This window comes from Eleginops maclovinus, chromosome 11 (genome assembly GCF_036324505.1).
Source record: "Eleginops maclovinus isolate JMC-PN-2008 ecotype Puerto Natales chromosome 11, JC_Emac_rtc_rv5, whole genome shotgun sequence".
Taxonomy (NCBI): Eukaryota; Metazoa; Chordata; class Actinopteri; order Perciformes; family Eleginopidae; genus Eleginops; species Eleginops maclovinus.
In genome coordinates this window covers 19,878,861-19,903,855 of record NC_086359.1, presented here as the reverse complement: position 1 = coordinate 19,903,855, position 24,995 = coordinate 19,878,861, and the positions used below count along the sequence as shown (strand labels likewise).

Here is a 24,995-nt window from a genome sequence, read left to right as displayed (position 1 = left end):
ATATTTACATTTATATATATAATACAATATATACATCTATTTACAAAAATCAAATCTATGGAGGCTGAGGGGGCATCTCCTTCTCGTTCAGGTTCAAGTGGGCTTCAGCAGCACCGTTCTGACCCTCTTGCTCGGTGACCCTGACTCAGGAGTGTGGGGTCTCTTGAGGCCTCCACTCTTTGATTGGCTGAGAAAGACTCCCTTGCTTGGCCGCACGTCAGATTTAAACTTCTTGGTGGAAGTTTCTGAGTGAGGCGAGCGAGACCTCTTTGTCGCCTGGTGACTCATCACAGATGGAGCAGGGGCCGCCATGGTACAGCTCCCTGAGGGCTTCGGTTCTTCACTGATAACCCTTCTACCAGGCTCCTGAGGCAGATCCCAGCTGAAGCTGAATACCGATGTCACTGAAGCGCTGGAGATTGGGGGTCAGGTCTATGGACAGGTGTTTGCCCCCCTGTTCATTGAACACAAGTCCAATCAGCCACTTGGTTCTGATTGGTGCACTGAAACAGAAATACACACCAATGAGTTGACTTGGTAAAAAAACACTAACAGTTAATGGAAGTGAATATTATTGGCTTCAGGGCTGCTTAAGAGAAACAATCAGCCACCTTGTGCTGATTGTTTCTCTGAAACAGGAAGAAGTACACACCAATGAGTTGACAGAGTAAAACATTACCATTACGTTATTTCAAATTCTGTAAATTAATAATACTCAAGAGATCAACCCAAATATAACCATGAGGTCAGTTGTCCTTACCTGGCGTTGCCCTTGCTGCATTCATTGTCAAGTGGGCTTCAGGTTCAAGTGGGCTTTAGCAGCACCGTTCTGACCCTCTTGCTCGGTGACCCTGACTCAGGAGTGCGGGGTCTCTTGAGGCCTCCACTCTTTGATTGACTGAGAGAGACTCCCTTGCTTGGCCCCACTTCAGATTTAAACTTCTTGGTGGAAGTTTCTGAGTGAGGTGAGCGAGACCTCTTTGTCGCCTGGTGACTCATCACAGATGGAGCAGGGGCCGCCATGGTACGGCTCCCTGAGGGCTTCGGTTCTTCACTGATAACCCTTCTACCAGGCTCCTGAGGCAGATCCCAGCTGAAGTCCTTCTGGGACATGTATCGAGCTGATGTGGTCATCCCCTCTCTGAACATCTGACAACGGTTTGCCACACTGTAGACTGCAACAGCACAACATACAAATAAGATTCATAATTTCACAAGACAATGCTCCATTTCTCCTGAATTTAGAAAAGGAAAACATACCGATGTCACTGAAGCGCTGGAGATAGGGGGTCAGGTCTATGGACAGGTGTTTGCCCCCCTGTTCATTGAACACAAGTCCAATCAGCCACTTGGTTCTGATTGGTGCACTGAAACAGAAATACACACCAATGAGTTGACTTGGTAAAAAAACACTAACAGTTAATGGAAGTGAATATTATTGGCTTCAGGGCTGCTTAAGAGAAACAATCAGCCACCTTGTGCTGATTGTTTCTCTGAAACAGGAAGAAGTACACACCAATGAGTTGACAGAGTAAAACATGACCATTACATTATTTCAAATTCCGTTAATGAATAATACTCAAGAGATCAACCCAAATATAACCATGAGATCATTTGTCCTTACGTTGCGTTGCCCTTGCTGCATTCAGGGTAAGACTGGACATTAATGTGGGCCCGGGTCACCAACACATGTCTCTCCAGATTTACCACCAGGTGTCGGATTCTAGACTCCACCAGGCCAACCCTGACAGATTGAACAAAACATCAGTTTCAGAGAGCACTACATTTGGTGGAAATACAATATCAAAACAGTTTTCTCCTCCAGAGAAAATTATGCATAAGAAACATTTTCATTGTAGACTAAAATGCCTAAATCTGTTCCAGTTTTACTTAAACTGGGCACCTCACTGTCTCTGCTCTGTGTACTCACCATGCAGGGTGCTGCTCCTCTGTAGCTGAGGCAGCTTGCAGCAGAATGTAATGCCTTGAAACACAAGAGACAACAATTGCAATACACGTCACAGCATTGAGCCTTTAAGCACAGGCTGGCATGTTACTACATTGATCATATTCATTTGAATATTAATCCTGTTTGAACAATGGTCATCGTTGAAGGTATCTCTGATATTTAAAACAGGCCAAGCTACAGCACATGGAGTAAGTCACTAAAATCAGGTAACTAGTCTTCATTTAGACACTACCCATTTATTTTGAAAGGTAAAACCAGTTGACCCTTTAGAAAGTGAGGTGGTTCTGGGTTGAATTAGTGTGTGTGTAATTAATGTTAAATCTCAGCAGCACAACTGCTCACTTCTTATTAAAGCTGGTAAACACATCATTAGATAAATCAAGGAAACTGCCTATCCAACTGTTCCAAAGCTGTGCAAATAAAACAAGACAGATCAAAACACACGGCAGATTTATTCAACTGGACCATATTACAATTTAAAGTCAGACAGAACACGTGAACAGCTTCTTAAATCTCCACATTTTGAGTGAACAACAGCAAACGGCACAACCTGGTCTGCACATAAAACAATCAGCATTCAACTATTAAATGAAGGTCTAATATTTCTTACAGGTTAAACTATTATCCACACAAACACATGATCAACTTCTTAACACTGCTTGAACAAAAGTCTGTTTTAATGTTCAGTTAATAACAGAAAACAGAAAACCACATATACACCCTCATCAAGAAACTGGGATTCATCTTTTCAAATCAAGCACAAATTAAAATCAGTCGCGCATTACAAAGAAAAAAACTGCAAATTACAAACATTTGCACGTTCATTCACAAAAGTCATTGAAGAGTTTGTGTTCAGGTCAAAAGAGAGTCGGTTAAAAACACATCCATCAGTTACATTCAGCAATATATAAAGAGTCTGCCTTAAGGAGCTCACATTCATATAAACTCAAATACCAATTCACGCACTATAAAGCACTACGTGTGAAAACGAATACACCATTAAGAGAAAGATATGCAGAACAGTATTTTATACAGAGTGAATTTTCACACTGATACATCTTCATTAAGAAAGAACACAGCATGAAAAACATCTGGTATAAAGATCTGCCTTCTTTGAAAGCAAACTTATACAATTACAAAAAGCTTTAGACATCAAGACCGTCACAAACATGTATACGTTTCAAATATCAGAGCTAAGAAGGACTGATGAACTAATTGGAAATGTCCATATTTAAGAAGGGCTGTGTGTTTTGTTCATCTTTGGGCAGATTATTACATACTTGTACTTCCTGAGGAAATTGGGCTTCTCAAAGAGTTTGGACCAGCTGGCGATAGTGTGGCCTGTGAGTGAGAAAGGGAAAGCTTGTTAAAAATGAATCCTCTTCGTGCGCAGAATTTCCTGTGATATTCTTGAAGATAGGAGTTAAACATTGCTAAATGGTGGCAACCTCATCCAAGTGGCAGTGCAGTGATTGAAGTTTAAATGCTTATTTCTGATTCTAAATAACAGGACAGCTCTGAGACTCTGCACTGTGAGCATCTGATGGATGTCTGAGTGGCTACATACCGCGCTGGATCTCCTCCTTCATGATGGCCAAGGTGGAGGGAGTCACATTGAATGCAGTGTTCTGCATTGGGTATGCCGGCGTGATGATGGGCATAGTGTGGGAGCGGTCTGCCTGATTAACCTGGAGAATGCAGAAGAACACAGCATGTTCAGCTTTCATGTGCTTTTGGGCAGATTGGTTAATTAACTGGCATATTTTGTATTTATAGTTTACATTCTGCTGAGTCCTTACCCTTGGATCCCACACAGGAAGGTTGAAATGACAGTCTTTTAACTCCCTCAACATGATGGGGTTCGGCCACTTCCTGTCACAACAAAACAAGATTTTTACAAAATATGGTTTAGTGGACTTTTGTTCTTCTGTTTTATTGTAAAGAAGGCATTTACTGAAGAAATGGGACAACTCACCACATGTTGTACTCCTTGAAAAACATTGTGACCAGGGTGGAGGCTGAGGCGGTCGGGTACTCCTGGCAGATTCTGGCTACAAGAATGGCCCAGGAAATGCCGCCCAGGAAACCCAAAGAGTTGGAGTAGATGTTTCTTTCTGAACAGAAACAAGAGGATGAGAGAACAGATTAAGACCTCCATTTCACAAAATTACCTCATGATAACACTGGCTTGATCTCATTTGCTCGAACCCACTGCAGATTGGGTAAATGAGGTTTATGTCTGTTGGCAGTATTTTCTGATCTATTTAGTAATACAAGGAGAGATCTCAACTCACGTTTGGCCCAGAGCTTTATGGTCCTCAGAGCGAGTCTGAAGTTCTGAATATTGGGCACGAGCCTGAGGATCTCCTCTGTTACTCTGTAGCCTACAGAACAACAACAAGAAAAGATGAATATCAAATAGTTCCTGTAAACAAGGCAGACCAAAATACCGGACATCACAAAAGCATTCCTGAGTACACTGTCAGGTACTAAAGCTGCAGGATTCCCCAGCAGTTCTCTGACATGATGCTTACCATTCAGACTCCTCACGGACTGGATGTCCATCCCCTGCAACCAATCCTCTCGGAGCAGGTCCATTCCCTCTGGGACTCTATTCCTGGCCACCCTGGCAAACACTAAGTCTATCTAAGATTTATCAGGAGCACAAAAACCATGATTAATACACATGCTGACAAACCCTTGATTGAAGAATACAGCACACTGCAGAGACAACAATTCTTCTTAAGTTAAATTACCTCAATTCCTTCAAAGCTCAGTTTGACCACAGGGACGAACGCCTCTTCAATGGCCTAAAGACAACAACAGTCAGTACCTCGCAACAGGGCAAAAAATTACTTGTCATAATGAATCTCTTATAGACGTACTCTTATGTCTTTGACCTCTCTCTGCCTCTTCAGTTTTCCAACAAAAGAGGAGAAGAAGTCCTTCCTCTGGAGGAAACCCGGTCCCACACAGAGGATGTCTATGTCAGCACCTTTCGAGGCGACCCCCAGGTGATGGGAGCCGAAAGGGACGAGCTTCCCTCCAACCCTCTCCGGGATGATGTCTGGAAAATTCTACAATAACAAAAAATGAAACATAAACTATGTTACCAAAGCAGCAACACATTTCAAGTATCATTTTAGAGTTACTTTTGAAACAACAGTATATTGTAAGATAAAGATGTCCTACCTTTTCCCGACACATCTCTACGAGCCACTCTCTGAACAGTGACTGCAGTCTCTGGACCACATGCTCTCTGCAGTGCAGACAAAACATGAAGAGCATTTTCAGACTTTGTACTTCCTCTGAAGCGAAGCATGTCGTGGTCTCTTTCTTCTGGGCAATTGTTTGTTAATGTTGTTTTAAAGGAATAATATCCCCCCCCCCCAGAATGACTGTACCTTAAAAAGCATAAGCCTTCTCAAAGCTGTATTAATTACATGTTAATGATGACATGTGTAAACATGCATCCTACCTGTGTCTCAGCTCCACGTTGCTCTCAAAGCATCCAAAGGACTTGAGAATCTCGATCAAGTCATTTGCTTTGGCACACTCCTCCTCACGTGTTGGTGGGGGGGGGCCATACACCTTTTGTTGAGGTCTGGATGGAGCGATCTTACTTCTTCTATGTCTGAAAAGGCACATATGGACGTTAGTGCACTACTAATGAAACAGTTATGACAAGCAAATACGAAGGGAGGTATAATATATCAAGAAACTCTGGTTGAGTTGAAAATAAAGTGACTCAAACCCCCCCCCCCCCCCCATTGTGCTAAGAAATCTGACAGTAATGATGTCAACTGCTTATATTACTGTTAGCAAATGGTATGCATCTATACAAGTCCAAAACATTAAATAAACACAAGTTGAAGCTAACTAAACAAAGAAGCTGACTTGCAAAGTGTATCTTGCCTAGACCTTTATGAAAAACAAGGAAAACCAGACTCAAGGACTTACCGAGGCATTGTCGCAACAATTGAGCTCACTAAGGTTGAAGTATTTATCAAGTTTTTGGAAATGACTTAGAAAAGGCTTCTCTCTCTCTGCAAATCACAATCTGTGAGTGTTTGTGACTGATGAAAGTTGGGAACACTGCATGGAATCGGTTGGAGCACTGTCCATATGACGTCATCTTCTGGAATGGAACTTAAGAACGATAACACCTGGTCCACTAAAAACGCCACGTGACTCCGAGCAGTTTATGTATGAATGCCGCGGTAATTTTGCTTTTATTTAAATAGTAAATCACGTTACACAATAACATTTTAAGCCTAAATATAAATGTCTTTATTGAGTTGTTTGCAATAGTTATGAATAAAAACGTATCTTTTGAAGTGATACAATGAACTTTTAAGAAAAACGTGTTTTCAAATCATAACGGCAGTTGTAAAACATGGCATAATGTTAGGCATATTATCCATTTGATAATAATAATGATAATAATAACATGAATGCCATCATTAATGGAAAGTAAGAGGTTTAATGAAACAACAGTAAGATTAACATTATAGTTACTCAGAAATCCCTTATTCCTCCCACAACGGGGGATTTACGTCGTTACAGGAAATGGATGAATGCAGATAGGAAGGAAAATATAATATTACATGAAGAAGCACACATAAGAGTCCTGAAGTAGGAGAAGTTATCCATTATATATTAGGTGTAGCACAGCAGCTGCTGTTCGTTGTTTCGTTATACCAGCGCACACGGATTCACTAGACTACTTGGGCTATAACAAACCATGGCAGAATAAACTGTACCTTCGTTTCAATGGTTTTCTTTCTTAGAATGTTAATGTAAAAGCGAGTGCAATTAATTGATGGAGAAAGAACGTTTTTAGATATCGAGAAAATTAGGAGAGGAAATGTTGCCGATGTTGAAACAGGTTTTCACCAAAAGTGGAAGAAGTACTCAGATCTTGTACTCAATTAAAAGTAGAGAATACCAAAGTGTAGGAATACTCTGTTACAAGTACAAGTCCTGCAAATAAAATGTTACTCAGTAAGTAAAAATACTCATTATGCAGATTGGCCCATTTCAGAATCCTATTTATGATATCTTATTATAATTATTGATCTATTTGATTATGATTATCACATCTGGAAAAGGGGGAACTGATTTGAATCACTTAATTTACTGCTGGGTAGCCTTGGAATTTAATCCAGGTGTAACTAAAGTCTGATTTAAGTGTTGATCATATTTTTTATCATTATTCCATATCAGCAAAGTAACTCAAGGTAATACATTAATGTAGTGGAGTAAACGTATATTTACCTCTGAATTGTAGAGGAGTAGACGAACAAAGTAACATCAAATGGAAATACTCAAGTAAAGTACAAGTACCTCACAATTGTGATTAAGTAAAGTACTTGAGTAAATGTACTTAGTTACTTTACACCACTAGTGATGTCACTATATTACGGTAGTAAACAAAGGAGTCCAATTGAGGCATTTCATGCGTCTGGAAGAAACTCCTCGCAGGGAACTTTGGGATTTTAGCCTTTGCAGATCATTTACATTCACAAAAACCTATACAAACACACCACACGAAAGGGAAAGCATAAAAGCATAATAGGGCCCCTTTAAAGTGTTCTTGTTTGTTTGTAGGTTTAACAACATAACATAAAGAAGGTAAACTGAAAAAGATCATTATGCATGGCGCTGTGACTGTGATCAGATATTTTTTCACCATCAGGGACTGCGTGTCCCCCATCACATGACTGACCTCTGTGTTACAGCTGAACAAATACTGAATATTTAGACTCAGTTTTACATTTCTTTCAGCTACTATAGCATTACATATTAAATAAGTCCTTTCAAGGCACTTTTTTCCCTCCATTTGTAATGATTGCTTTGGATTTGGTCCAACTGCAATAGCTATTTACACAATCATTGTTTCACAACCGGAAAGTAATGTATTAATAATCAGTGCCAGTGGTATTACAGTTTTTCTTGGTCAAAGTGACATGCAGGTTAAGGCTGTTGTATATGTTCACTTCATTGCAAGTTCATCAGCATTGTATTGCATATGATCTGCATCCAGTATTGTTTTTGGTTATTAAATATATGATGGTTTTAGAAAGTCAAAAAACAAAACAAAAAACACAAGCACTAACATCGCCAGAGTCTGTGAAATTACTTTGACTCAATAAATGAACTAGTTACTTCTCTGCTTTGCACATTTCTAAAGAAGGCTTAAAGATACATTTTGGATTTGGTATGATGTTGATATGATGTTATGAGCCCAGAGCGGCACCCTACCATTTTTTACAATAAGTTCACTCCAAGAATCACAACTGCTAAATCTGTGAAAGACATTTCAGCAAGATTTCTGTTGCTCTGGAGAAGCTTTTTTAAATGAAAAATATAGTCCTGGTTACATCATCCGGGGTTAGACCCTATCAAGTTGCATTAAGGAAATAGTATGGTTCTGTGTTTTGGTGGTTTCTTAAACTATTATGAATTAATTTCCTAATGTGCTTCCAATTAAAGTCTGCAAATATTTTCAAAGTTAACGTGAAGTTATTGAAGCTTTAGCAGTATTCCCCTTTTGTGCCCTGGAGAGTGTTTCCTCGCCAAACTGTGATTGAGGGAAAGTAACAAGAGCACATTTAGTACTGAAAACACAATGGAACATATTGACTTGATTTGTGTAACTGCTAAAGCCTCTTTAATTGTTTGGATAAACTTTGAAAAGATTAAAACAGGAAGGGCTGTGGATTTTGTCCCACCAACTTTAATTTGAACTGCATTAAGAAGAGATCTTTTTTTAAATGTCCGGCAAGAAAATGTGTGGAAGCCCTGAGAGCCAAATGAGAGGCTGATTTAATTCATTCTCATTTTGGTGTTAAGGATTTTTGAACAGGTGAAAATATAGTTTTAGCCAGGGTTATCTTTCTCAGTTCTTGATGTATATATTTCACTTGTGATAACAGGTTTTTAAAAGTTTAAAAGGGTTCAGGATCATTTAAAATGTTTGGGGTTGTAATACTCATTTTAGCCACACAAGACCGGAGTGCACCACTGGCGAAGTTTTAAAATAACTACAATTATTTAGGATTTCTTCCTGGTAAAACCTTTTCCCGCCTGTTTTAGGTAAAGGATATACAGGAGAAAATCATTTTGATCCGACCAAGACAATGTATCACTAAAACAAGTCTAACACCATAAAATCATAGCAATGGTTTTTTTTCTGATAGGCATTCCCTTTAATATCCTTTAATGCCAGAGTAACAACATTACATAGCATTGTTTAAGTTTAGTCACTCATTCAATTTATTCAAATAACTTAAAATGACAAGTAGTTTCAGAGGGAATGTTTTAATGGTAGATCATTTCCACATGACAATGACAATTAAAAATGTTCGCATGTCAACCTTTTTCCACAGTTTTCCCTTAAGGTAAAATGGATTTAAACAGATTATTTTTTTCACACCCTCCTACCATTCATGTAACACTTTTCCATGTAAGAAAATACAGCATTTTAAAACATATTTGGCAATACAGAAGCAAACCCATTAAGTTTTCCTCCACAAAAAAATTCAATGGAAATTTTATGCTGACACATGGATTCCGAGCCCTCCAACCCCCTCAACTTTTTTTACTAAAGTAACCCAGAATGTTAACAGTCTAAACAGCTAAAGGGTGCTATTAATGATGAAAAAAGTACATTACAATCATGTAGTTTAAACAGACATGTCCTAGCTAGACAAAATAAAGATGAGAATTAGAGTGGAGTTCAGGAAGGAAAAAGGGGAATGACCATTGATTTGACGGGGCATTTTGTCTGCCAAATGTTGAATTGTTTTTTGCATTTTAAATCATATCTTTGGGAATTACCAATTTATCAGATTCAATCTTAAGGAAGGCAAGCAAACGTGCTTTTTTTCAGTTACCATTCTTCATTTTACAAGGCTATTACTGTTGCTCGTCTTTGGCTCAAGGCCTAGTGATCAAACAGAAGGCACTTTTGTTGGCATTGGTGATGCAACTAACATGGCAGTTATACCTCAGGGCCCTAAAATTCATGAAAATGCACTAATCGATCATTTTAACCTTTTCTGTTTGACCTTAAAATCATCACACAACATGTGTTACCAGCCAAAGATTTCAAACTTTTGACTCAACATCCAAATTCCTGAACCATTTCTTTAAAGTAACTGCACACAACTAGTGTAATAGGCTTGCGTATGACTGGAATCATGAAGCTAATGGTCGGCCGCCTACTGTACACCACTACGGTCGAAACTCACATAGTTGCAGCCACAAAAACAAGCATGTAATGTCAGTTTGATCTGTGCAAGAGGATCCTTACAACACTTCTCTTTCTACATGAATGCACAGCGTCCCCAGACAAAAGACCAAAATATTAGTCTGACTTGACAGAACCCGATGTTCGCCTGACCAGGATATGCTGTAGAAGGAAGATCTTAAAGATGACTTGTTACGTCCCGGGGCAAATGTTTAAAATCATTTTATGGAGCACTATACTTTTTTTCTTTTAAAGAGGACAATAGTGCTTGCATGTTTTTGTTATTTTACTACCTATCATGTCACGTAACACAAGTGCCAAACATTTTCCAAAGCAAACCATTAGAGTCTCTTTCTGGCAGCCATCCCAATGTTTCTTGCATCGCAATAGAAAAAAAAGAGTAGTTAAGTCATTGATCGCCAACTATCATAGGAATCCATTTGAGTGATTGTTAAAGAAAACAAATGTTAAAATGATCTGCTTTCAGTTTATATGTGAATGTTCTTTTGTTTCTTTGCTTCTCTACAACAATTCACTGAATATCTTAGACTTGACAAAAGAAGACATTTGAGAATGTCATATTGGGCAAACCAAACCAAAACTCTGGCTAAAACAGTCGGCGGTCGAGATGTACTGTGGGAAAAGGAAAAGGAAGAAGAAGAATACATGGAATAAAACAAATTGCACCGATTTTAAATAAATGTTATTGGAATGTATGCTAAATTGGTGGAGTATTCCATTAAGTTACTAAGCTAGTAGGCTGCCAAAATGCATCGAATTGATCAGTTATACTGAAACAGACGAACATTGACGAAGTGAGCAGTGTACATCATCTTCACTGTGAAGGATTAGGTGCTGGAAGCATCTATTAAAATGAAAGGAAACCTTTGTCTGCTGCCCGAAAAACCCTCTCAAATATAATGATACTACGCTTTGGAAGATGGCCTAAAATAACACTACACAACTTATTTATGATAAGTAGTAAAACGTTTCCAACATGCATGAACAGACAACAATTTTATTTTGACAATATCCTGGCGGGGAGTATCACCTCCATTTAAACTTTTAAAGACAAGGTACGACCTCATGGTGTCACAGGAAGCACGTCACAGACACTTCCTTCCTGTAAGTTGCTATCATGAATATTTAAACAAGCCACAAATAAAGTTTCGGGAGAGTTGTGTTAAAGTGAAGGGTGTATGGGAAGTAGCAGTGATGGAAACAGTGAACAAGCTGGTTTAACACCACAGATGAATCACATTATCACAATTACTACAACGACTGCTCTGGATCTATCGACAGCGCGTGTAAGATTGTCAGATGGCCAACATTAGCTTAAAGCCCGGAGATAGTGTACCATGCATCTGGAGACTTTTGATCAGTGGATGTTGGATGACAGAGACAATGGTCCTGTTTTGTCACTTGAACTGAACTGACAAAACTGTGGACTTCACTCCAGCAAAGCCACTGCCAGCTGTGGCTGCTCTTTTCCCCATTCTGTGACCTAACTTTGTAGAAGCCTTGCTATGTAAGATCAACTACTTCTGTGTCTTTTGAAAACTGTGGATATCTTTCCTACAAGAGCAGAGACATCCGACAAACTCAACATATGGCTTAACATACTGAGTTGAATTATTTCAGAATCTTACTCCTCGTCACACTTCTGCTGCTTCAACATAAAACGTGACAAAGTGTTTGTTCCCATCCTGCAAATGAACTGTAACTCAGCTTTGCAAGATCACCGTTACTGTTCAATTTGACATCAAATGTATACAGGCTGGACAGTGAACAAAAAGCCAGATGAGCATTTTTTTAAAACAGCAAAGATAAGAGACGCCGCCGCCACCGGGCCGCCCTACACTTCAGAAGACAATCACAGTGTAGCAGCCTTCGCTACCTCGTGAGACTCTAATAGGGAGGGAGAAACACTTCACTGGTATCTTAATTTACAAAACTGATCATAAAAATAAAGCCTTGGACCTGTGACAGTAAAACAACAACCAGAACGTTTGTTAACATGACATTAACCCGCCCCAGCTATACTGAAAAAAAAACTTTAACACTCTTAGGCACATAAGTCTTTATGGATCCCACTTTTGTGGGTGTCAGGAATGCTTATCACACATTAACCAACAAACGAAAAAGGGGGGAGGGTGCCTTTTTGCAAACTTGGTGAAAAAAACCCATAGTTCTGTTTCAAAGACGAGTGTTTGTGGCTTCAGATGACATAATTACCACGTACAACAAAGAAATCCACATAACTCTGAACTGCATGCCAGACCAGGAGTACAGGACGGGCACATCTCCACACTCATCCACTTAGCTGTGACCTTTATCGCTTTTTGTTCCAGATTTACTCATGTTTCCCCCTGTTTTGTTGGTAGGTTTTCCTTAAAAAAAAAAAAAAAAAAAAGGTTTGTGTCAACACTAAATCACAATCTAGCCTGGAATATTGCTCAGCAGCTATTTACAGAATTGCAAAAAAAACAAAAAACAATCTGACTGGTCTAACACACAATATCTCACATTGTCCCGTGTTTTATTTTTAGTGGTCCTCTTCATAAAAGAAACATACTACAAAGTGTAAACATGAAAGAAACTATTCTGTATAAACGTTAATCGTTATGCCCACACCCTCCCCAACACCACCATGCCATTAAACCTTATTTGCAAACCGTATGATGACCTAATGAGGGTTTTTTTCTAATTTTGGGACCTTTTACCGAGTTTTAGTGCAGATCCGCTGTGCAGTAACAGGACCGTTCTAACCGTTTCAAGTAAACCCCTTTAATGTCACGTTTTCCTCCATTCCGCGTTCCTTTTTGTTCAAAAGAGAGCTGTCCTCCATCGATCTGTTTTGTGGCCTCCTGCATCTGCTTGCTCGGGTTGATGACACACACACACACACACACACACACACACACACACACACACACACACACACACACACACACACACACACACACACACACACACACACACACACACACACACACACACACACACACACACACACACACACACACACACACACACACACACACACACACACACACACACACACACACACACACACACACACACACACACACACACACACACACACACACACACACACACACACACACACACACACACACACACACACACACACACACACACACACACACACACACACACATTAAACAAGGAAGAAGGAAAAAAAAGCCCAAAAAAAAACACCTTTCACTTACAAATCCTTCCGTGTTTGCAACATTGAGATGTTAGGCCCAACATTTAAGTTAAATTTCTTCATTTTTTTTTGAACACACAGCAGAATAAACATCGTTTGGAAGCAAGGTCTCCTGGTGGCAAGTCAAATGTTCAGAGGTCACGTTTCTTTTTTTACTTTTTGTTTGTTTCTCGTACTTGTCTTGCCGTTCTCGACAGCTTTAGTCCTGCTTGGCCTGCAGCTGCTGCTTCCAGGCTTCGTTCAAGTAAACCAGTCGCTTGTAGTTGAGAATAAAGAGAATGAAGTTCAGCACATATGTGGTGATGCAGATGATGCAGAAGTCCTTTAGGACAAAGTAGAGGATGTAGCCCAGGTAGAGCGAACCCACCACCGACAAGATGGATGTCGTCATGAGAATAAGGGCGGCCATTGCACTGACAGTCATTCCTATGGCAAGAAACACAAACTGAAGCTTAGGCAAAATAACTGAAACAAAGGAAAAAACACATAACCTTAAAACACACAAGTAACCTGATGACTCTGAGCATACAGCCTCAGACAGTTTTCTATTTCTGTACCCGCCCACCTCGTGATGACATTCAGCTTAAACACAGGTCATATTATTCGGTTGTCACATGAGGCCAAGCTTGTGATGTTTCATTAGTAACAATTAGGCTGTTTCATACCTAAGCTGCAATATTATGTTCCTGGTTGGGATGGAAGTTAATCATGGTGAACTTTAATGAATCATGAATATCCAAACAGTATGACTTTAAGAAGCTTTTTAGCTAACTATACTAGTAGGGTGGGGGGAAAATAGAGCCAGATTTAAAACATACAGGAACTGGCCAATGTTGCTACTTAATAAATACATTATTCAAGATTTGATGTTCACTAAATATAAAATAATATAGAAATACTCATTTTTTTCTGTACAATAAAGGTAGGGTAGAGAGATTCCAGATTTCTTTAGAACAATTTAAAGAGTTTTAAGCATACTCATTTGATAATTAGGATAATATCACAAGTTGCTATTCTTTTTGGCAGGATATTTGTAACAGGAAATGTTGATATCAACTCATCAGTAGTTCCTGGTTTCTCATACTGGCAGAATATCGAGTTTAACTGTTGTTGGAAAGTCTGAGCCGGCGTGAGTCACACAGGTCGGCTGTAAACTGAATACACTTCATATCTGAGTGGTTTAATGACTCATTGTGAAATCAGAGAGGCGTTAATATATTAGCAGCATTATTAGTGCTTTACACATTGTTTGATTATTAGTGATAGAATATCATGCAATGCTATCCAGTGGTGTAAAGTGAATAGAACATTTACTGTACAGAGGTATTGCTACTTTAACATGAGTTAAATATCTGAGTACACCTTTCCACTACAGCGGGTCATACAAGTGGTAACATCCCTCACAAGCAGAAATGTATAAAGCTGTTGTAGTTCACAATACTTTGAGCATAGAAAATAAGCACAACACTTTACAAGTTTATCTCTATTTTCTCCACTTCTAGGGCTGGACGATATATACCATGAAGTGACACACATTAGTCAATTTTTGTAAGGCATGTATGTCATGTTGGCCTTGATTGCAATGTCGCACATCAACAAGAAGACTGCTTTATAGATACATTGGATTTGAATTTCTATGAGAGTTTTTTTTGGACAATCTAGCTAATTAAGCACCAGCTAAATTAAACTTTTTTTTTTTAATACAATTTCAGTTTCTCAATCAATTTGCTGGAAAATGTTCCATACTGTGACACCAAATAGCAAGTAGCACGAGAGGATTTTATCCATATTGCCTACCTCTCTTCCTGAACATTTAATGGGAAAAGGCACAGCTATAGCATTATTTTATGTCTTTATCACATTGAGTGTACAGTAACAGTTTACTGTTGTCCCATGCCGTACAGTGGCATTAATCAAAGGTTAAAACTTGAATTTGCAGATCCTACAGCCGTCTCTTCTGATAAATATTGGGTGTTCCATGGCTGTAAGAATAATGAAACTTCTGATCTTGGCTTTAATATGGAAATGTTGACCCTGTGTATCAGTTTGTCTTAACTGGGCTGCCATTGTGTTAGGCAAATGAGTGCTAACTGCTGCGGCTAAAAGGAACTCTTGTTCTGTGCCGGCACCAGGTGGCCAGGCGGATCTACAGCCCACCATTCAGAAGGAAACAACATGCTGATATGGATGATGTGATTGCTTACGGATAAATCATGTTCCCACTGATCAAACATTGCAAAGTGAGGTCATGTGGTTCCTCAAGTTTTTTTTCTTGTATGCTGAAATGTATGTCTTATTAATCTCTTTATTAATCTTTGTTTCAAAATGTGTGGTTTTATGTTATATTACTATTTTTTAATATTCAGGTTAAGCATAGGTTTCATCCTTCTCAAGAGTTTTCTTTTGGGAATAAACCACCCTGTCCCCCCCTCTATTATTTTCTTTCAAACCCACATTTACACAGTTATCTGTGCAGTCTTAGTAAGAATAAAATGTAATCAACTCCAAAAACCACAATAGTGATTGCAGTTTATTCAGGTGAGCTTCAAAAACTGTTACTCCGGTTTAACTATGTATTTTTATTCATACATGACTATTAGATGTGATGTATGTGCCATGGGGGATATTTTTGGCAAATACATCAATAAAAGAGGGAGGCAAATTTTTGAGTCACCTAAATTTGCAATACCAAAGAAATGCTCCGAATAAAATGACATCTTACCTAGTAGAAGCTGAAAGGCATAAAAAGCGATCCCGTAGACACTGTTGGGCTGGTTCAGTGCACTGTCATTTCCAAAGATTGAACCCAGAAGTCCAAATCCTCGACCCCACCTGAACCACAGAAGAACATCAGCAGAGAAGGCAGTTACAACTTTTCCTCAGGATGACAAAAAGCAACAAACTACGGAGATTAAAATACAGCTAAGAACAATCAAAACCAAAATATGTATATGTAAAGAAATGTAATTAAAAGAACATGTATATTGCAAACAGTCACAGGTCTGTCCTGATGTTTGATTTTTAGGAATCTGAAGTACCCCGGCTCGGTGGGTGAAGTTTGCATTTTAGAAAAATGTAGTTCTTAGGTAAGGCAAATAAAAAAGTACAGAAAAGTGTTCAGGAAAAATCAGCTGTACGTAACATTTATTTTCATGATCGATTAATCTGCTGGGTTCTTTTTGGATCCAAATGTATTTATAAATATTACGGCTAATAATCAATCAACACTGGTAGTTCACCATCCCTATTCTGGTGTAGTAACAGTCATAAAAAGGTTTTTAAAAAAGTCCAACCTAGTTTATTTAAACCCACAGTGATGCCTTTACATGTCTTATTTTCAAATGTCAAAGGTATTCAATTTAATCAGATTAAAGCAGGAAACCCCAGTTGCAAAGGTTTAAAACACAGTCATTTATATTTCAATGTATCATTTCAGCTGTACTACAAAACCGTAAAAAAAAACTCTGTAGCAGTTTCCCAGAGTCAGTCATTTGTACATTATGTACCCAAACTCAAAGACCTCATTGCATTGTTTCGGTTAAGTAGTCAGTTGGTCTATAACAGGGTATTTTAACTTATTCTGTGTCTTTTCAAATGTGTTTTCTATAGATATTAAAATAACTACTCATGGTTTATGTTTACTATTTTAAGTGTTATCCTATTTTATTATATTTTAAAGTAATGTGCAATTGTAAATATGCTGCTGCAACAGAACAATTTCCCAATGTGGGATCAATAAAGTACTTCTAATCTAATCTGGACCTGCAACAGTAGTAGGTGAGGAGAAAAATTTATTTCAGACACTGCTTGATTATCACAATCAAGGCTGAGTTGTTTCACCAAATTATTTCATGTCAGCCCAAATTGGCAGCCACTTTGATGAGATCCTCTGATTTCCAGAACTCGATTAGTAATGTTTTAAAAGTGTGACATTCAACTTCTATCATCAGACCAGGTCTTAATTTTGTCCTGCATAACAACAGTTCTATTTGCAACATCAACACGGAGAAGATGCATTTCATCCAAAGAAAACCACAACATCCTTATCCAAAGATAAGATGGTTATGTGCTCTAATAATGCTATAAAAAATATTAAACAATTACTCTTTTCACATAGAAGGGAACGTCTTTCATTTGTGTAGAGCTGCAAACTATTTGAGAGTGCTTGTGATTTCTTGCATAATTCTAACAACAACTCATAAAAACTACTGCAGTCAGGCAAAGAAGTTGATGGAATCTTGCTTACTTAGATTCTCCTGCCATATGACTTTAAGAAACATGACAAATTAATCAATAAGACAGTTTCAGCGTTCCAGCATAGAAGATCAGTAGATAAATCATGTTTAGGATATGCTGCAGGAGCATGGAGATAATAAGCTGAATCAATAACTCAGAACTTTGTTTTATTTATTTTTATTCGCCAAAACTACAAGCCCATGATGTTGTGTTTGTTATTAAAAATTGGATATATAGTTTTGTATCTGATTTCATTTATTATATTGTAGAAGTCTATTCTCTTTGTATAATGAATTATGGTTTGCTAAAATGCATCCAATTATATTTCACTACAGACAATACAAAAATTGCAGGATCTGGCATTTCATTTTTATTAATTTTTTCCTTTTCTGGAGAGTTTCTTCTTTTTGGAATAACTTTGTTTTTGTTTTTCAATAAGATGGGATGAATCCATTCAGATCATTGTGGACACATTAAAGGACCTCTCAGGATTGAAGCATAGAACCTTCACTATCTGATTACATTTCACCAATACAATATATTGATCAATTTATTGATTCTGGTTTGTGTTTCAAAGCATTGTCTTTAACAGAGGCATACACAAAACCGGCCATTCATTTTTTTTCATTCAGTGATTAGTTTCATATGTGTTAACACGTCAGTCATATGGCTGACAACTTATTTTAGGTGACAAAGATGAAGTCTCTTATACTCAGACAGTTATCTGAGTCACTCATCCTACAGCTATGTAATGGGTCCTAGACAAGTTACATTCCAGCCATGTTTGGGTTTTCGTTCAAGGCCTGCAAAGACTTTCAAAATAGTTTCAATAGGTGGGGTTCTCTTGAATCATTGACAGTTGCCCACAATCAAGCTAGAATGGGAACTATTAAAAATAGTTTTTCATGAAACAAAAGTGATTTTAACTTAAGGGACGTTATTCTACATGCTTGCAAACTCATCTTTGTGAGTAACGAGTCTGATTCATTTCCGACACATACATAGCTTAAATAAAACTCCTGCCGCTGCTTTACTAATGTAGCTATGCCCATGTCGCTATCTGTCAAATAGTGTGATGGTAAGCAGAACTGGAACTTTAAGGTATCCACCTTTGCTACAGTCCTCCACACTGACCTCTGGAGCATTTATATGCGCCGTCCCTTTAGTTAGCCGGTGTGTCGGGTTTAACCCCTTGAACTGAATGATAGTTGCCCGGTGACATTAGCATGGAAGCTAATGACAGCAGCGTGACAGCTAACGCGAGAGCTAGCTAGTGTGTTAAAAAGTTGCCCCATATGGACAAATTTAAGCTAGCTAACCAGCAAAAACCATAGCAGTGTTCTGCGGAATGAATGGACTCATTCAACAGCAACACACATGCAACAACAACGTTAGTCTGAATTAGCTCTGGTCAACTTTTGTGCTAAAGTTGCTTTTACAGATGTGCTATCCATTCATACACAGACAGCATCCAGTAGGACCGGTTAAAATAAGCTATCAGCAACCTTCTCATTGATTGAGTTTTATAATGCTGACGACTCACTGTTGATAGCTAACTGGCTAAAGTATAACGTTAACAAATGTGTTACGTTAGCTGACGGTTAGCAAAGTTAGCTTCATTGAGCTAGAAAGCTAATGATTTGCTTATTGAATGATAAGCTCAAAGTTAACTTATGCGAGAAAGGTTATTTAACTAAACGCCAACCCGCTGCACATCGGCAATAATAGTTTGCATTTAGCTTTAGCGGCACGTTAGCGGGCAGCCGGTAGATGCTAGCTGAGAGCCTTTGACAGTTTGAACCGCCAGCCCTTCCCAGGTTGCCACAATAGCAGCAGCTTCATTGAGCGCTCTTTGCTGAATTCAAATTACCTTGAGCTGAACACTTTCGAACAGCTGATGGAGATGCTGACGTCGCACATCGCCTTATAACTCGGATCCCGAGCCTTTTCTGTCTCGACGTGAAAGGCATATAGAGACAGCAGTATGCCCAATAGGCAAACGAGAAGCCTAGCTATTCTTTCCCACCGAGGGGTGGACACTCTCAGGACGGGCGCCGCCATCACTCTCTGGCCTAGCTGGAGACACGCATACATACGCAGGGAGTTCGCCCGAGACAGGACTGCGACGTGGAAAAGCGTAAGGACGTGCCACACCGTGAGGGGCGGGCCGTGTGCTGGAACAAAACAGAACATAAACACTGAGCAAGGCTATTTATGCGGACACGTAAGAGTCATCTTATATGCAAGCACAAAGTCGGCTCATACACATATACTGTGTAAAACAGGGCATACCTAACCAAGGCATAGTGTAGTACACACATTTATTGATCGGTTAAAAATAAAATACGTTTAAAACAACAAAAAAACTAAATAGATTCTTGCAACAACAATTGTGTAGCCTCACTATGTGCCATGTACATTATTACCAATTACTTTTACCATAAACCAAACAAGTCAATCAGTCAGTCAGTCAGTCAGTCAGTCAGTTTGTCAGTCAGTCAATAAAGTGCTAAACGTATTTTACGTGTTATTACAGCAATGAGTGTTATTTGGTTTGCCATACATGCACATGGCATCCTTGTTCAAATACTCACGAAATAGAAAAAACACACATACTACTTAACAGAAAAATCATAAAACATGTTACAGTAACATGGGAGGACAAACATGCATACAAGTGAAATAACAATGAACAAACTAACAATAAATAGCAATAATTTCTTTTAAACAGCACACGATGCTTATTACAGCATAGTACATGTAGTTCCTCAGGCAAAGCCACGATCACGTGACTCTATGTATATAAACACTGGCTGGCTACAGCTGTTTACTCGCTGTTGGACTCGTCTGGTAAAAACTGCTGAATCCCGTCTCCAAATGGCGACAGACATGGAAAGATTTGTTTTTTTCGAGGAAACATTTTACGACCAGTATGACTATTATAATCTGCTGGAATACTCGTGCCATGCTTGTGGCAAAGGGAGAACCAAGAGAGAAATCGAGCTGAACACAAACCGCCATTGCCCCGCTGGACACGAGAGAAAGATTGCAGAAAAATATCATAACAGCGAGGTGAAGCGCAAGAGAACCAAGAGCTCCTCGTTTTGATGGCTATCCTCGATGTTTACAGGTAACAATGTGCCTTTGTAGTCTGAAAAAGTGTTTATGTTTTTGGGAAAAACACAAATGTATTCAGCATTTTCCTTGTCATGAAAAAAACGAGCTTCTACCAAGATGTTTACATAACAAATAACATCCTGCAGATAACTCCCATAAATGTGAGTTGAACAACGCCTGCCTTTGTGTCCGGGTTGCTCTAATCTATGTTTGGAAATACTAATTTGCTGTGTGTGCTATTAGGTCAATCCGATAGGTAGAGCCGAAAACAGATAAAACATTTCCCTTTTGAATGTTGTTATTCATCTATTATGTTTGTGCACAGGCAGAATAACTGCTATGGTTTGAACCCTTTAAATTGGAAAATGGGTCAATAAAAATCAGGCCAGGATGGTAAAAACACAAAAACAAAAGACTTCAAAAAATAGATACTCAAATTCTCATTTAGGTCACTTTCTACGGAAAAAATTGCTGTTTCCATTTCATCATATATGAGAATTTCTTTCAAGTTGAATGTCAACATGGGTTTTGGGTAACAGTATTGGACATTATTTAATATTGTATAGACCAAAGTATAAATTGATTTAAAAAAATGTGCAGATTAAAAACAATTGTTGATATCATTATTTGTGATGACCATTTATTTCTGATTTCCACACAGATCCGGACACAAAGTTGGATTCCTGATGTTGACTATGGCCATGGTTCTCTGCTTTCCCTGTTCCTGACCCAGTGAATGGACTGCTGTGACTTTGGGAACATGCCCAGTAATCATGCCCAGTCACACGAGACAGCTCTCCATACTCTGTAGCAAGAACCTGCTTGTCTCACACCGGTGCAAAAATAGTTTGTGTTGAGCAATATAGGTCAGTGGTGTGTGCTTGGTAAATATATAGAGATATATGTAGTCATTTCTGTGGGTGCTGAAGATATGATACAGTATTTTGACTTAATAAAAATAGGTGATGATTCAACCAGCTTGGATTATGTCTTTCCTTTTGCTCATAGCTGAATCCAAATAGACATTATTTGTATTTTAATAAAACCATTTTAGTTATGTTTAGTATGGTGGATTACATGTTTGCTTCTGTTTTTTCTATAGTGTCTGTACAATCTACATTTTTCACAAAAATGTGTTCCTCCTGTCCATGTCCAGTTTTTTTTTTTTCAGGGGGAATAAGGCCCTACTCTGTTGTTTCCCAGATGACTGTCATGCACATCTAGATACCTAGATAGGTCATTAGGTCCAGGTGCAGGTCTTTAAAAAAAAAAAGCTTAAGCCTGCAGCCTAGAAAGAGATGTATTTTTTATTCAAAATGTCAAGGTCGTTATCAAAAACATGACCTATTAGGGGTGTCTCTAAGCTTATTTTCGATGAAAACAATCCTTGCCCTATCGAACACGGCTTGGAAATAAATGTTTTACAAATGAAGATTAAGAATTGACAAATAAACATTTCGGCTGAAATGTGAAATAGAATAAATTATTAATTAAAAGTGATTATAAGCATTAATAAATACAGTAGGCGAAGTCACATGCTTTTATTTTGAAGGAATTTTTCCCAACCGGAATTAATTTCTTTAACTTCCTGGTCTACAGCCCATGGTCAGGTCTACACACATGTATGAGCTGCTAGCACCACTTTGTTGGTATTTTTTCACCAACTCGCCAGGATGCAGATTTGCAGTGTGTGCAGCGAACATACGCCGAAATACAGATGTCCAGCCTGCAAAATAAGATAGTAAGTAACGTGAATTTTCAACAACTATCTAAACTAGCCTTCAATTCGCTTGTTTTGGCTAAAGTGAAAAGACAGTTATTGGGGAAACAGTAGCTCATATTTGATGTTGTTAAGGCCCATAACTGGATTTGTATGACCTAAATTAAAAAAGTAAATACAAATAGCTGCCGTATCGACCAAGGGCTAAGGTTGACATTTAAGCTAGATTACGATTCAGTTACAATGCTGAAACATACTGGCCTTCAAGCATGGCTCTGATTCACTTTAAAACGCAGTAACATCTGTAACTAAAATAATATAAAGACACATATGCCCATATTTACAGACCATGCAACTACTACTGCAAAGTATTCTCCCTAAAACCAACACTTGAAAACTATTTTCGACATCAACAACACATGGGACGGGAGCCCGCTTAGGTCAAAACCGTTTGCGTTTTGACGGTCACTAGCTGCTTCTCCGCTGCTTTGAACGATATGACTCAGGTTTTAAGTTAGGAAACCCGTATTAACAAATGGAATGCCTTTTTGTACAATAATAATGTAGGCTTCATTTACATGTCCCAATATTTAGTTTCCTTAATTAGTTTGTAAACACATTTCAATAAATAAAAAAGTATACATGTTCAGATGGATTATCATCCAATAGGCCTATTAATAATAGTCCTAACATTTAAAAGATAGTTACAAAATGCAAATAACTACAATAACACCTTTTGAATACAATAAAAGATAACTTTAATGACAAAATTAAAAGGCTTTTAGAAGAAAGAAACATGTTCTTGTATTTTCATACTTTTGCAATGTGTCAAACTAAAGGAGTTCATGCAATACTTATCACAATGGAACATGTTTACATTATAAAGTATGTTAATAATATAACGTCAAATTGTTTGTACCGTATGTACTGATGTCACTGTGTGTTATCTTGAGTCAGCTTTACACATAGGTCAATATTGTAATCTGCAAGATAAACCTGTTTTTCATTCTTCCTTTCCTTCAGTTGTTCACTTGGCTGCTACAAGAAGCATAAAGGTAAAGAAGCGGGTCTTTTAGTGATGTGCTGTTTAGACAAGCTGCGTTCATTCTCAGAAGAAATAATATTATGCTCATCATCCACTGATCCACCATCTACATTTTTTGGCCGCAGATTCTTGCCTTCCTGTTGTTTCTGAAGTTTCTGAAGCTACTGATTCATTCCACACAGGTATGGCCTTATCATTCCTGTCATTGTTTTTTGTGTGTGTCCATATCTGCCAAAAGCAGCACAAATCAAATTCATCATAAAAGGTGGGGGGAGGGGTGTGCAATTTAGACAAAGTTAAACATTTTAAACTCTAAATTCTGTTATTGCAGTGCTTATCGTCTCACGCAGTGTTAAATTGTTCATCTTATTAAATCTTTATTCATGTGATAAAAACGCATTTACAAATTCCAGAATTAGGACAAATTACATCCATAGTCCTTATCATCTGGTAATAAAAAATGTATTGTGTGATAATCTGTTGTGCCCAAGCTGTGCATTCCACTGTCTTACTCATTTTTTAAATTGTCAAATTGTGCTTAACTGTCTCAGCACAAATCAAATATAAAATAATAGGTGGTGGTGTGCCATTTAGTGCTTATTATCGTAAGCCATTTAAAATTGTTCAACTTATTTAATCACTAGAATTGTGAACAGTTACTGTGTTTAAACAAATAATAAAAATGTATTACTATAGTTGTCTATTCCCGAAAAGCTGAGCATTTCACTCTTTGTGTTAGTAGTCATAGTAGACATTTTAGATTTTCTCTTTAGCAGAGGAAGTCACAGCGAAGAAGGGCTGTGAGATTGAAATACCCATTTAACTTCACAATTGCGTCCCTGTCTTTGCAGAGAGGACTGAGGAGGATCTTCTGCATGGAGAGGACATCATCGATAAAGTGCCTCTGGAGAAGCTTCAGCTGTTAGGTATTAATCCAACAGTACCTCTCGACTTCTCTGCACACGTTTGTCAGCAGCGTCCCATATCAAATGTTTCTCCATTTAAGTTGTTTTTACTTATAGCCACAAAAATTACATTTCCAAAAAAGACTTGGGTAATTCATGTTTTCTTATTTCTCTACAGGTCAGTCCAAAGAGATTAAAGATCTTCTTTGCAACCCCCACCTGAGACAGCTGCTGCGCTCCATCGACAGTGCAGACGGCAAAGGCGACGCAATGAAGGCGGCCATGCAGGAGCCCCTGTTTGTCGAATTTTCAGATCAGTGTATGAAGCTAACAGCCAATGAAGGTGGCGATTTATGAAATCCCTCCATTAGTTTGTCTCTCAGATCATTAGTGATTATATTTTTGTATAAAGTCTTGGAATAAGCATGTGAAGCAACAGTATTTTTGTTTGTGTATATAGTGTTTAAATAAATGCTAAGATGTTTTAAAACTATTTAAATTCCTGAGTCTACATAAA

At 38.3% G+C, this 24,995-nt stretch overlaps 3 protein-coding genes across 14 annotated transcripts; 1 reads left to right on the top strand and 2 right to left on the bottom strand.

Annotated features, from left to right (window-relative positions):
* Positions 1-2,467: 2,467 nt before the first annotated feature.
* Positions 2,468-5,225, bottom strand: LOC134872289 (poly(A) polymerase type 3-like). The gene is made up of 9 exons (XM_063895528.1): positions 5,162-5,225; positions 4,855-5,046; positions 4,726-4,779; positions 4,504-4,615; positions 4,264-4,353; positions 3,945-4,083; positions 3,769-3,841; positions 3,537-3,657; positions 2,468-3,310 (listed from the first exon to the last, which is right to left on the bottom strand). Exons 1-9 carry the CDS (start codon positions 5,174-5,176, stop codon positions 3,201-3,203), a joined length of 906 nt encoding a protein of 301 aa, XP_063751598.1. The 5' UTR covers positions 5,177-5,225; the 3' UTR covers positions 2,468-3,200.
* A 4,051-nt stretch (positions 5,226-9,276) lies between these two features.
* Positions 9,277-20,394, bottom strand: vkorc1l1 (vitamin K epoxide reductase complex, subunit 1-like 1). 12 transcript variants are annotated; one of them, XM_063895748.1, is made up of 6 exons: positions 19,562-20,394; positions 16,178-16,287; positions 13,823-13,881; positions 13,632-13,711; positions 12,947-13,103; positions 9,277-12,613 (listed from the first exon to the last, which is right to left on the bottom strand). In XM_063895748.1, the coding sequence occupies exons 1-4, from the start codon at positions 19,882-19,884 to the stop codon at positions 13,655-13,657; spliced, it is 549 nt and encodes a 182-aa protein (XP_063751818.1). In that variant the 5' UTR covers positions 19,885-20,394; the 3' UTR covers positions 9,277-12,613; positions 12,947-13,103; positions 13,632-13,654. The 12 variants fall into 12 exon arrangements, with proteins under 12 accessions (XP_063751818.1, XP_063751819.1, XP_063751817.1 ...); XM_063895749.1 differs by having other exon boundaries at positions 12,947-13,096; XM_063895747.1 differs by having other exon boundaries at positions 12,947-13,099; positions 19,562-20,393.
* A 1,773-nt stretch (positions 20,395-22,167) lies between these two features.
* znhit3 (zinc finger, HIT-type containing 3) lies at positions 22,168-24,971 on the top strand. Its single transcript, XM_063895751.1, has 5 exons — positions 22,168-22,549; positions 23,552-23,583; positions 23,699-23,755; positions 24,425-24,499; positions 24,657-24,971. The coding sequence occupies exons 1-5, from the start codon at positions 22,482-22,484 to the stop codon at positions 24,833-24,835; spliced, it is 411 nt and encodes a 136-aa protein (XP_063751821.1). The 5' UTR covers positions 22,168-22,481; the 3' UTR covers positions 24,836-24,971.
* The last annotated feature ends 24 nt before the right edge of the window (positions 24,972-24,995 follow it).